This window comes from Oncorhynchus kisutch, linkage group LG4 (genome assembly GCF_002021735.2).
Source record: "Oncorhynchus kisutch isolate 150728-3 linkage group LG4, Okis_V2, whole genome shotgun sequence".
In the NCBI taxonomy this organism is placed as follows: Eukaryota; Metazoa; Chordata; class Actinopteri; order Salmoniformes; family Salmonidae; genus Oncorhynchus; species Oncorhynchus kisutch.
Window position 1 is genome coordinate 51,844,939 of NC_034177.2, and position 13,660 is coordinate 51,858,598.

The 13,660-nt window shown below is 44.6% G+C and overlaps 1 protein-coding gene across 3 annotated transcripts; it reads left to right on the forward strand.

The window, feature by feature from the left end:
- The first annotated feature begins 84 nt into the window (after positions 1–84).
- Positions 85–10,904, forward strand: LOC109889667 (UDP-xylose and UDP-N-acetylglucosamine transporter). 3 transcript variants are annotated; one of them, XR_004209763.1, is made up of 10 exons: positions 85–562; positions 799–912; positions 2,401–2,503; positions 2,638–2,687; positions 2,964–3,045; positions 3,266–3,326; positions 3,903–4,012; positions 4,309–4,384; positions 7,083–7,416; positions 9,793–10,904. XR_004209763.1 is itself a non-coding variant. In XM_020481256.2 (10 exons), exons 1-10 carry the CDS (start codon positions 435–437, stop codon positions 9,922–9,924), a joined length of 1,050 nt encoding a protein of 349 aa, XP_020336845.1. In that variant the 5' UTR covers positions 93–434; the 3' UTR covers positions 9,925–10,904. The 3 variants fall into 3 exon arrangements, 2 of the variants coding, with proteins under 2 accessions (XP_020336845.1, XP_020336846.1); XM_020481256.2 differs by having other exon boundaries at positions 93–562; positions 7,083–7,158; positions 9,675–10,904; XM_020481257.2 differs by having other exon boundaries at positions 95–628; positions 7,083–7,158; positions 9,675–10,904.
- Positions 10,905–13,660: the final 2,756 nt, after the last annotated feature.

A 13,660-nucleotide genomic window follows, 5' to 3' on the forward strand; every position in this document is an offset into this window, starting at 1 on the left:
AACAGAGATCTGTATATAATGACGAGATGCCCATGTCTCCGCCCTAACAATTGGAGTCGTTGTCCCAAAGATGGGAAGGCAGGCGACAAGGTCCCAGATAAGCCCATATAAACACATTAGGTTTATTTTGGACAAATCTTGTCGAGAGTGAACCCTCTCGCTTCGCCTCTTCCTCTCTGTTGTGGATATGTATTTTGCTACTATGTATCCTTAACCCCAACACAATTCTGCCTGGACTCAATATAACTGTGATTTCTTTTAACGTTACATCGCCATCTTTATGGGAAATGTGGTTCTCTGCTTGAAAAATATAGCTACTACAACATCCATGCGTAGGCAATCCGGAAGAGTGCAGCCGGTGACGTATTCAAGAAAATACTCGATTCGTTTAAAAAATATACATAATTAGAGCAGAAAACCTCCGTGTTTACACAATGTCCTCGTTAGGAATACTCGTAGGCTATTTTCTCCCAATAACTGCAAACATGAGTACCATTTTTGCAGTACTTCTTGTTTTTGTTGGGTGCTGCAGCAATGTTGTGTTTCTGGAAACGCTTGTAAGGTCAGTGATCAACTCTGAACTCCACAACAACTATTGACAACTAGGCTACTAGCTTGGTTGAATGAGGTTAGTTACATCTTTAGAAATGTTATGCATTCTGTAAAGAACAAGTTTATATAGGCCTAGCTAAGATGCTGCAATGCTTCATATCCAATAATCTAATATTTAGGCTAGCATATTTCCTAATAATTAATGATATTCATATTCACACTTTTATATATTTTTCCTACTCCCAGAGAGTTCCCAGGATGTGGCAACATTGTGACCTTCGCTCAATTTGCCTTCATTGCATTGGAGGGGTTCATCTTCGAGACGAACTTTGGAAGAAAGAAACCAGCCATCCCTATGAGGTAGGTAGCCTAATGCAGTGGTTCCCAAACTGTGGGGGACACCTAGTTAGTTCTACAACTAAATGCTTTCAACTGAAATGTGTCTTCCGCATTAATCCAACCCCTCTGAATCAGAGAGGTGTGGGGGGCTGCCTTGATCAACATCTACGTCTCCGGCGCCCGGTGAACAGTGGCTTGACTGCCTTGCTCAGGGGCAGAATGACAGATTTTTACCTTGTCAGCTCTGGGATTCGATCCAGCAACCTTTCGGTTACTGGCCCCACACTCCTACCCGCCAGGCTACCTGGGGTCAGCGGTCCCCCTCCTTTTTAAAGGAACTCAGTCCGGCATTAAATTTATTCTTGAAAGTTGTAATAGTAAAATGGACAAGGTGCAATTTCTTAATACATCATCAGTTCCTCTTGTCATGTTAGTCTTTGCATACCTTGGAGAACTTTTCTCTCGACCTGTGTGCACCTTCTTCGTAAACTTTCATTCATAAGCTAGTGTAACAGTATAGCTTCCGTCCCTCTCCTTGCCCCTACCTGGGCTCGAACCAGGGACCCTCTGCACACATAGACAACAGCCACGCTCGAAACATCGTTACCTATCGCTCCACAAAAGCCGTGGCCCTTGCAGAGCAAGGGGAACAACTACTTCAAGGTCTCAGAGCGAATGACGTCATCGATTGAAACGCTATTAGCGCGCACCCCGCTAACTAGTTAGCCATTTCACATCGGTTACACTCGTTGTAGCAAACTCATGATGGGAATAGGGAAAATTTGAGTAACATGTAGTAGCCTAAACCTATTGATGTTACGTTGAACTGGGTGAATGGAATATGAATGACAGTCATCCAACATGCTGTAATAGAAATAATGGCATGCTCATGAAAATAAAAATCGGCCTACCTCATAATAAATGGCACTGACCACCACTGTTGGAGAGCTATTTATAAATCAGAAATGTCCAAATCAACTAGCCCATGTCAGCTAATGTTTTTTTATAGAGGTTTTTTAGCCCATAGATATTGTTGTAATTTTTTAGTCACTCGAATATCACATGAATACACATTAGACATGGAAAAATGTGTAGAATTGCAAGAACATTTGCTTTAAAACTGCACAATTGTCCGTGACAAAATGTTACCCGTGACAAAATGTGTAGAATTGCAGGAAATAAGCTTAAACCTGCAAAAGAGGGGTGTGAACAGTTTGTGTCATGAACAGTGCTTGTGCCTATAGAAATAGGCGTGAGCATGGGGGTGGGGGGAGGCACAGGATATTCCCCAATGCTGAACATTTTTGGGAACACCTGGCCTAATGTATGAAAATGTAGCTACAATGATGGAATTATTGAGCTGTCTGCCTGCCTGCCTGCCTGCCTGTCTGTCTGTCTGTCTGTCTGTCTGTCTGTCTGTCTGTCTGTCTGTCCGTCTTTCTCCCTGTCCTGTCAGGGATGAGAAGCACAGTTTTCATTTCAACCTTTGTGTTTATTTCTTCTTAATAGCAACTATGTAATCATGGTGACCATGTTCTTCACAGTCAGTGTGATCAACAACTATGCTCTCAACTTCAACATCGCTATGCCTCTGCACATGATCTTCAGATCTGTAAGTATACCGTTACAAATGTTCTGATGGCTCCTAACTCAACATCTGATGCTTTTAGTACCACTTATTACCAACATCTAATAATATCCCTTCTTGATTGACAAATGCCTTGTGTTGTGCTTATATCTTCACAGGGATCGTTAATAGCTAATATGATCCTGGGTATAATAATTCTGAAGAAAAGGTATCCCCCACATAACTTCTCTTTACTTGGCTGTCTTACAAACCCTTACCATGTTAACATGTTACTGTTACTCTAGAGATGTTACTAATTTGTTAGCCAAATGAATAGGCTACCTTTGCCTTTCTGCAGCATGAGCTATAGCATCAGAGGAATGTATTGCTGCCTTTGTCACTATTTTGCATGATCATGATGGCCGCTGTTGAAATGCCTAAAATGTCTGGCCTGGTCTGGTTATAAGGAGGTTCTGAAACTATGTACAGTATCTTTTCCCTGCAGGTATTCAATGAGTAAATATCTCTCCGTAGCGATGGTGTCTCTGGGCATCTTCATATGCACCATCATGTCCGCCAAACAAGTGGTGAGCTCTTCATAATATTAACATGTTTCTATTCAACCACACACTTTGTTTCCATATGCAGCTGCAATGTCTAGTAGCTCAGTTGTTACAGCTACTACAATCTGTTATACATATACAGTAGTCAGTACATATTTGTTCATATTGTACAGGGAAATATTCAGTAAGTTTTTGTGCTGTTACATTTCCTGCTATTTAGTGACCTCTGTTTTCCACTTTTCAGAATGTAGGTACTAAGGGTTCAGATGATCAAGGTGTATATGCCTTCCTGCACTGGCTGATAGGTAAGTCTTACATTAACTTTTACATGGAGTCTTCTCAGCCAGATTTCTTTGTTCCAGAATGACTTGCATTTTTTTATAACAAGATCTTTACCTTGCCTCGACTAGTTGGGACTACCTTTATCTGACAACTGGACACGGATTGTTACTGTTGTTGACAAAAGGGTGGACAATGGATTGAAATAAGAGCACACAACTCTGACTATCACACAAACCCTGCATACATATTTATAGGAAATTACGGGACTTGCAAGTCCTTAGTGCATAATCTACCCCATTCCCATTTTAACCTGGCAATGATTAATGCAATCATTAATACAAGCTTAAGGCACGGACACACCGGTAGGATTCTAGTGTCTGCCAGCCGAGAGTACTTAGCACCTCTGAACAGAGGGCTGGCAGTCATTTTGCAAACCGATTCTACATGTAGAAATGGGTGAAAAAGACTGCAGTCAGCAAACAAACAAACGGCCCCCTACTGTACAAACCGACAACTGTCTCCCTCTCCCCGTATGGTTAAAGTATCCGTTTCTCAATCATGATATAACTGATCTTCTGGGTTTGTTGTTGTTCTTCTAGGTATCGCCATGTTGACCTTTGCACTGCTCATGTCTGCGAGAATGGGTATTTTCCAGGAGACCCTATACAAGCAGTATGGCAAACACTCCAAGGAGGCTCTCTTCTATAATGTACGTGTCAGCCCCAAAACTCCTGTATGCATTCCAAACCTGTCAGATGTTGTACACTTGAAAGGCAAAGTAACTCACAAAAGTAATTGTAATTTATCCCCTGACAATGGGGATATTTAAGCTTTGTTTTTCTCAAACGTAATGCGCCACCCTACAATTGTTGATCTATATTTGGTGCAAACCAAGTGTCTGCATTTTCAGTGTTGTGTGCATTGATAATAGGGTGTTTTATATGTATACCTTACTCTATATATGTATCTTCTCTGCAGTTGTAATGTGTGTCATTGCTCTCTTAGCACTGCTTGCCTCTGCCTGGGTTCCTGCTTCTGTCCTCAGACATCTACAACCACGGTGTCCTCTTCAGTCAAAGCAGTGAGTTAAATACAGTCTTGTATGAAAACATGTCAAAGTATCCTCCTCATTGAGTAGAGTTGCAAAGTTTCCAGGTTTTTCAGAAATCCCAGTTGAAGGATGGGAAATTACTTCACTAACCTCAATAATTTATAGTTATGTCTGTTGGTGTCTTTGCTTAACCTGGTTCCAGATCTGTTTAGGCTGTCATGTCAAGACAGGAGTTAGCAAGGAGTTAGCAAGACAGCCCAAACAGATCTGGGACCAGGTGTTAAGGTTTTCTTCCAGTGAAGGAGAGGCAGACCAAAATGCAGCGTGGTTATTTCGATACATGTTTAATAAAAGAAAAACACGAACAATACAAAACAATAAACGTAACTTGAAAACCTAAACAGCCTATTCTGGTGCAAACTAACACAGAGACAGGAACAATCACCCACGAAACACTCAAAGAATATGGCTGCCTAAATATGGTTCCCAATCAGAGACAACGATAAACACCTGCCTCTGATTGAGAACCACTCCAGGCAGCCATAGACTATTCTAGACAACCCCACTAACCACAATCCCATGACCTACAAAAAAACCCAAGACAAAACACACCACATAAATAACCCATGTCACACCCTGGCCTGACCAAAATAATAAAGAAAACACAAAATACTAAGACCAGGGCGTGACAGAACCCCCCCCCCCCACCAAGGTGCGGACTCCCGGCCGCACACCTAAACCCATAGGGGAGGGTACGGGTGGGCGTCTGTCCACGGTGGCGGCTCGCGGGACGTGGACCCCACTTCAACAAAGTCTTAGTCCGCTTTATACGCGTCCTTAGATATGCGACCCTCGCCGCCGACCTTGGCCTAGTAACCCTCACCAAGGGCCCCACTGGACTGAGGGGTAGCTCGGGACTGAGGGGTAGCTCAGGCAGGTTGATGGCCCTGGCAGATCCTGGCTGGCTGGTGGTTCTGGCAGATCCTGGCTGACTGGCGGTTCCGGCAGATCCTGGCTGACTGGCGGTTCCGGCAGATCCTGGCTGACTGGCGGATCCTGGCTGATTGGCGGATCCTGGCTGACTCTGGCGGATCCTGGCAGACTGGCGGCTCTGGCTGCTCCATGCTGACTGGCGGCTCTGGCGGCTCTTTGCAGACTAGCAGCTCTGGCAGCGCTGAACAGGCGAGAGACTCCGGCAGCGCTGAACAGGCGAGAGACTCCGGCAGCGCTGAACAGGCGAGAGACTCCGGCAGCGCTGAACAGGCGAGAGACTCCGGCAGCGCTGAACAGGCGAGAGACTCCGGCAGCGCTGAACAGGCGAGAGACTCCGGCAGCGTTGAACAGGCGAGAGACTCCGGCAGCGTTGAACAGGCGAGAGACTCCGGCAGCGCTGTAGAGGAGGAAGGCTCTGGCAGCGCTGAACAGGCTGGAGACTCCAGCAGCGCTGGAGAGGAGGAAGGCTCTGGCAGCGCTGGACAGGCGAAGCGCACTATAGGCCTGGTGCGTGGTGCTGGCACTGGTGGTACTGGGCCGAGGACACGCACAGGAAGCCTGGTGCGGGGAGGTGGTACTGGATAGACCGGACCATGCAGGCGCACTGGAGCTCTTGAGCACCGAGCCTGCCCAACCTTATCTGGTTGAATGCTCCCGGTCGCCCTGCCAGTGCGGCGAGGTGGAATAGCCCGCACTGGGCTATGCAGGCGAACCGGGGACACCGTGCGCAAGGCTAGTGCCATGTAAGCCGGCCCAAGGAGACGCACTGGAGACCAGATGCGTAGAGCCGGCTTCATGACACTTGGCTCGATGCTTACTCTAGCCCGGCCGATACAAGGAGCTTGTATGTACCGCACCGGGCTATGCACCCGCACTGGAGACACCGTGCGCTCTACAGCATAACACAGTGCCTGCCCGGTCTCTCTAGCCCCCCGGTAAGCACAGGAAGTTGGCGCAGGTCTCCTACCTGGCTTCGCCATACTCCCTGTGTGCCCCCCCCCCCGATACATTTTTTAGGCTGACTCTCGGGTTTCCATCCGCGTCGCCGTGTTCGTCTCACCAACTCCATTCTCCTATAACCTTCCTCGCACTGCTCCAGCGAATCCCAGGCGGGCTCCGGCACTCTCCCTGGGTCGACCGCCCACCTGTCTATTTCCTCCCAAGTCGTATATTCCATACTTCGCTGCTTCTGCTGCCTGTCACTACGCCGCTTGGTCCTGTTGTGGTGGGTGATTCTGTTAAGGTTTTCTTCCGGTGAAGGAGAGGCAGACCAAAATGCAGCGTGGTTATTTCAATACATGTTTTAATAAAAGATCAACACAAACAAAACAATAAACGTAAAAACCTAAACAGCCTATTTTGGTGCAAACTAACACAGAGACAGGAACAATCACCCACGAAACACTCAAAGAATATGGCTGCCTAAATATGGTTCCCAATCAGAGACGACGACAAACACCTGCCTCTGATTGAGAACCACTCCAGGCAGCCATAGACTATTCTAGACAACCCCACTAACCACAATCCCATGACCTACAAAAAAAACCAAGACAAAACACACCACATAAATAACCCATGTCACACCCTGGCCTGACAAAAATAATAAAGAAAACACAAAATACTAAGACCAGGGCGTGACACCAGGCTAGTCTTTGCTCACTGATGTTATGAATGTTATGTTGAATTCACATTGTCCAGAGTTGGGCTTGTAGCCATATTTACATTTGTCTTCCAGCTCCTGTAGAGGTTCCTGTGATTGGCCAGGCTGTGCCGGTGTTGTGGCTGTACCTACTGCTGAACGTCATTACACAGTATCCTTTACAATACTTTCACAGTGAATACTGTATTTGTGTGTAGTCACTACACACAAATAAAACATTTCAATCATGTTTTATTGTCACATACACAGGATAGATGCAGAGAAATGTGTTGTTTTACAGGGTCAGCCATAGTAGTACGGCACCCCTGGAGCAAAGTAGGGTTAATTGCCTTGCTTAAGGGCACATCGACCGATTTTTCACCTTGTAGGCTCGGGTATTCGAACCAGGGACTACCTGCCTGCCGCCACGGTAAGGATTGGAAGTTGTTTTTCTTTCAGCTCCTGTAAAATCTCACTTCAAATCAAATCAAATGTTATTTGTCACATACACATGGTTAGCAGATGTTAATGCGAGTGTAGCGAAATGCTTGTGCTTCTAGTTCCGACAATGCAGTAATAACCAACAAGTAATCTAGCTAACAATTCCAAAACTACTACCTTATAGACACGTGTAAGGGGATAAAGAATATGTACATAAAGATATATGAATGAGTGATGGTACAGAGCGGCATAGGCAAGATACAGTAGATGGTATTGAGTGCAGTATATACATATGAGATGAGTATGTAAACAAAGTGGCATAGTTAAAGTGGCTAGTGATACATGTATTACATAAGGATGCAGTAGATGATATAGAGTACAGTATATACGTATACATATGAGATGAATAATGTAGGGTATGTAAACATTATATTAGGTAGCATTGTTTAAAGTGGCTAGTGATATATTTTACATCATTTCCCATCAATTCCCATTATTAAAGTGGCTGGAGTTGAGTCAGTGTGTTGGCAGCAGCCACTCAATGTTAGTGGTGGCTGTTTAACAGTCTGATGGCCTTGAGATAGAAGCTGTTTTTCAGTCTCTCTGTCCCAGCTTTGATGCACCTGTACTGACCTCGCCTTCTGGATGATAGCGGGGTGAACAGGCAGTGGCTCGGGTGGTTGTTGTCCTTGATGATCTTTATGGCCTTCCTGTGACATCGGGTGATGTAGGTGTCCTGGAGGGCAGGTAGTTTGTCCCCGGTGATGCGTTGTGCAGACCTCACTACCCTCTGGAGAGCCTTACGGTTGTGGGCGGAACAGTTGCCGTACCAGGCGGTGATACAGCCCGACAGGATGCTCTCGATTGTGCATCTGTAGAAGTTTGTGAGTGCTTTTGGTGACAAGCCGAATTTCTTCAGCCTCCTGAGGTTGAAGAGGCGCTGCTGCGCCTTCTTCACGATGCTGTCTGTGTGGGTGGACCAATTCAGTTTGTCTGTGATGTGTACGCCGAGGAACTTAAAACTTACTACCCTCTCCACTACTGTTCCATCGATGTCGATAGGGGGGTGTTCCCTCTGCTGTTTCCTGAAGTCCACAATCATCTCCTTAGTTTTGTTGACGTTGAGTGTGAGGTTATTTTCCTGACACCACACTCCGAGGGCCCTCACCTCCTCCCTGTAGGCCGTCTCGTCGTTGTTGGTAATCAAGCCTACCACTGTTGTGTCGTTGCCACTCAGTCTTGGGTGAACAGGGAGTACAGAGGAGAGGGCTCAGAACGCACCCTTGTGGGGCCCCATTGTTGAGGATCAGCGGGGTGGAGATGTTGTTGCCTACCCTCACCAATTGGGGGCGGCCCGTCAAGAAGTCCAGTACCCAGTTGCACAGGGCGGGGTCGAGACCCAGGGTCTCGAGCTTGATGACGAGCTTGGAGGGCACTATGGTGTTAAATGCCGAGCTGTAGTCGATGAACAGCATTCTCACATAGGTATTCCTCTTGTCCAGATGGGTTAGGGCAGTGTGCAGTGTGGTTGAGATTGCATCGTCTATGGACCTATTTGGGCGGTAAGCAAATTGGAGTGGGTCTAGGGTGTCAGGTAGGGTGGAGGTGATATGGTCCTTGACTAGTCTCTCAAAGCACTTCATGATGACGGAAGTGAGTGCTACGGGGCGGTAGTCGTTTAGCTCAGTTACCTTAGCTTTCTTGGGAACATGAACAATGGTGGCCCTCTTGAAGCATGTGGGAACAACAGACTGGGATAGGGATTGATTGAATATGTCCGTAAAAACACCAGCCAGCTGGTCTGCGCATGCTCTGAGGGCGCGGCTGGGGATGCCGTCTGGGCCTGCAGCCTTGCGAGGGTTGACACGTTTAAATGTTTTCCTCACGTCGGCTGCAGTGAATGAGAGTCCGCATGTTTTAGTTGCGGGCCGTGTCAGTGGCACTGTATTGTCCTCAAAGCGGGCAATACAGTAAACACTGTATGAGTAGTCATTGAACACAAATTGGCATGCTTGGAGGGGAATTCATCCCATTGGAAACAAATTAGACTAATCCAGAGTTTTTTTTACAACGCTGCTAACAAACACACTGTTACTGACGTCTCTGTATACTAGAAGACAATGCACATTCACCTTACAAATTGCAATGCAAAACACTCTCTCTCTCACTCACATACACACACACATTTTAGACCAGTTTTTATGAAACATATACCATCATCCTCTACCAGTCCTTCACCCTCCTCAGATACGTGTGCATCCGCGGTGTCTTCATCCTGACCACAGAGTGTGCCTCTCTCACCGTAACCCTGGTGGTGACTCTGAGGAAGTTCATCAGCCTAATCATCTCCATCCTCTTCTTCAAGAATCCCTTCACCGCCTGGCACTGGGTGGGCACTGGAGTCGTCTTCCTGGGTACCCTGATCTACACGGAGGTCTGGACTAGCATCTGCACGGCGTTAAGAGGAAGTGAAAAGCTGAAGAAGAAAAAGACGTAGTAAAGAAGGCGGAGTGATACGCAGCACTTTCGTCAATTCCTTGCATCCTCTCTCTTTGCCTCAAAAATAATTGAAGAAGAGGATCCACGGGGGGGGGGGGAGACCTTCTTCTCCAATATGGTTGAGAAGGAGTAGAAGTGAGAGGATGCAGGAAATCACAGAAAGACAAATTGAGATAGAGCCAACGTCACAAGAGAGTGCCTTTGACTGCACTGTTGTGTGTGTGTATATGGGACTAGATTTGTTGTGGGTGTGATTGCACACTCTGGAGCCTGTTTCCCCCCTCGCTCTCTACTGCAGTTGCAGTAGGAGCAGGTTGGTTTTTAATAGAATCATCATAAAAAATGTATTGTTTTCATTGCTTGAACAATTACCTTTGAAAAAAAGCCTTCCCACTAGGTTTCTCACTTAACCCATTTTAAGGACATAACCTTAACAAAAACTACCTTGTTGACTGAATAAGTCAAGGCAAGATTTTTGCAAAACTGATTGTATGGAGATAACCTACTGTTTTGTTAGTTTTGTTTGTTTGGTGAGCTGTATTTCTTTAGGTGTTTTGCTAAATATGAGTTTTGCTGAGCTGTGACTCAAAAGTATGTGTCTGTCAACATGTAATTGAACACCAGAAAAATTATTATACCGGTATATGGACAAAACATATTACTGTACTCTGATTAGCATAATTTTGAAATACTAAATGACAAAAAGTGAGTTCACCACCTCAATGTTATACAAACTGATGTTAGTGAAACACAAAAGTTACAAGTATTATTTTCATGTATTCTGAATATGATACTTGCTCAGATTTTATTGTAGGAATATTTCCTCAGGAGGATTTTTGTCCTTTCAAAATAGTACTTGGCAGGTCCAGCAACTTTGTCTTGAAAAAAAACCAAAACCATGAAAATGCATTTTCCTACACTCCAGAATCACTGCACCATTAATTCTCAACCTACTGAAATAAAAAGTTCTACCCTATACCTTTGCATTGTATTGCATAATATTTCTGTATGTATATTTCCATACAATGACCCACTTACAATTAAAAGGAAAATATTGTACTTACGTAATAGTTTCAGTGAAATGCACTTAATGTACCCTGGTCAAAAGGAAAATGTGCATAGTAGACTCAGCCTGGTCTCATAAACTAGACATAGTATAGCAAATGTAAATCCGGGACACTCAAATGAGCATGATATGTTACGTTTGATGTGGTTACATAAAACAGATGGTTATTTAAGGCAAGTAGTGCAGTTGGTTGGGGTGGATGTGTGGGCGTATAAGGTGTACTTCTAGCAACCCAAAGGTTGCAAGTTTGAATCTCATTAGGGACTTTAGCAACTTTTCAACTATTTATTTGCTGCTTTCTAACTACTTAGCATGTTAGCTAACCCTTTCCCCTAATTCCTCGATCACACCGACAGCGTTATTGCATTTTGGTACACCAAACTATGTTAATTCCCCAATGGAGCGCTGTGTTTGCCTTGCAGCATTGCATTGCAAAGGCAGTTGCAGTGCGTTCTCTGTGGTGCATACATTAGATTTATTGTACACATCAAATTGTATGCGTGACTGCTTGACAGAAATGGTAGCAGAAGGTGAATGTTGAACTTTTGTTGCACACATATCCACCTGATGCTGCGTGCCATTTTGCTCAATGACGCTGTCCGTGTGATCAAGGCATAACCCTAACCTTAACCCTTTTTATAACGCAAACGTCTAGCAACCTTTGCGAGTTTGAATCTCAACACAGACCGTAGCATTTTAGCTAATGAGCAACGTTTCAACTACTTACTACTTCTTTGCTGCTTTGTAACTACTTAGTATGTTAGCTAACCCTGACCTTTAACCTAACTCCTAAATATAACCCTAACCTCTAACCTAGCTAACGTTAGCCAGCTAGCTAACATTCATCACCTAGCTAGATTTAGTAACATACATTTTGTAAATTTGTGAGATATGGTACATTTAGCATATTTGCAACATATTGCACGTTTGCTAAGTAGTTACTACTCAGTGTCAGAAACCCAAAGGTTGTGAGTTCGAATCTCATCACAAACAACTAGCATTTTATGGAATTAGCAACTTTCAACTACCTACAACATTTTTGTTGCTTTGTAACAAATTACCATATTAGCTAACCCTTCCCCGAACCTTAACCCTTTTAGCTAATCCTTCCTCTAACCTTAACCATTTTAGCTAAACCTTCCCCTAACATTAAACCTATACTTAACCCTTTAACCAAAATCCTAAACTTAACCCTAACCCCTAGGTTAGCTAACGTTAGCCACCTAACTAGACTCGTAACATATCATAGGTTTTGCAAATTTGTAACATATACTTTGGTTTGCAAACTCGTAACATATTGTACGTTTTTTAAATTAGTAACATATAATACGAATTGTAATTCATAACATAACAAATGAAATGGGTGATGGACATCAACAAATGAATGCATAGCCTACCATATGAAACGTAACATACACTACATGACCAGAAGTATGTGGACACCTGCTAGTCGAACATCTCAATCCAAAATCATAGGCATTAATATGGAGATGGTCCCTCCTTTTCTGCTATATCAGCCTCCACTCTTTTAGGAAGGCTTTCCACTAGATGAGCATTAGTGAGGTTGGGCAATTTGGCGATTAGGCCTGGCTCACAGTCAGTGTTCCAATTCATCCCAATGGGGTTGAGTTCAGGGCTCTGTGCAGGCCAGTCAAGTTCTTAGATACCGATCTCGACAAACCATTTCTGTATGGAACTTGCTTTGTGCAAGGGGGCATTGTCATACTGAAACAGGAAGGGCATTCCCCAAACTGTTGCCACAAATTTGGAAGCACAGAACCATCTATAATGTCATATTATGCTGTAGCATTAATATTTCCCTTCACTGGAACTAAGGGGCCTAGCCCTAATCATGAAAAACAGCCACAGACCAGTATTCCTCCTCCACCAAACTTTACAGTTAGCACTAGGGCAGGTAACGTTCTCCTGGCATCCGCCAAACCCAGATTCGTCAACCGGACTGCCAGATGGTAAATACCGGAGGAAAGTGGAGTGCTCGCCTTGAGCTTTGTGGGTTGTGCGTTACACCATGCCCAAACTGGACGTGCGTGCGCCACTGTGCGCAAATGGATTTAAACATTTTATTTAGAAGTTGCTTCTATTTGTGACGCCGAGCGTGATGCAAGTCCTGCCTCCCATCTCCTCATTGACTTTAAGAAGCATATACCCACTTGCCATCTCCTCATTGGTTATACCCACGTGGGTGATTGAAAGATGAACTGAGGTTGGTCGGTTGCGGTAATACACCCTATTATGAATCGCCATATAAATTCCAAAGAAGAAAAAGCTTGAAAGGAGGAGAGATAATTAGAAACGATTCGGTTGACCATTTTATGTGTGGATTAATTGTCGAGTAGAGGACCTTGTGCATTTCAGGTAAAATAACAACTCAACATTTTATATCCCAGGACAAATTTGCTAGCAACAGCAAGCTAGCTAAATAGGACAAATTAACTAGCAGCTGCAAGCTATCTAGCTAAAATGCCATAAATGTTTAATGCTTTTCAACCTGTCCCCAAAATAATATAATTGGTTCAGAGTTTGTTTTGATATTTCAACCTGCCTGTCATGATCATGTTTGCTGTGTGGAGACAAAATCCATTTGCGCACGATGGCGCACGCGCACCGCGCGACCTGCAATTTTAGTGGATCTGATTGGTCAAGACAC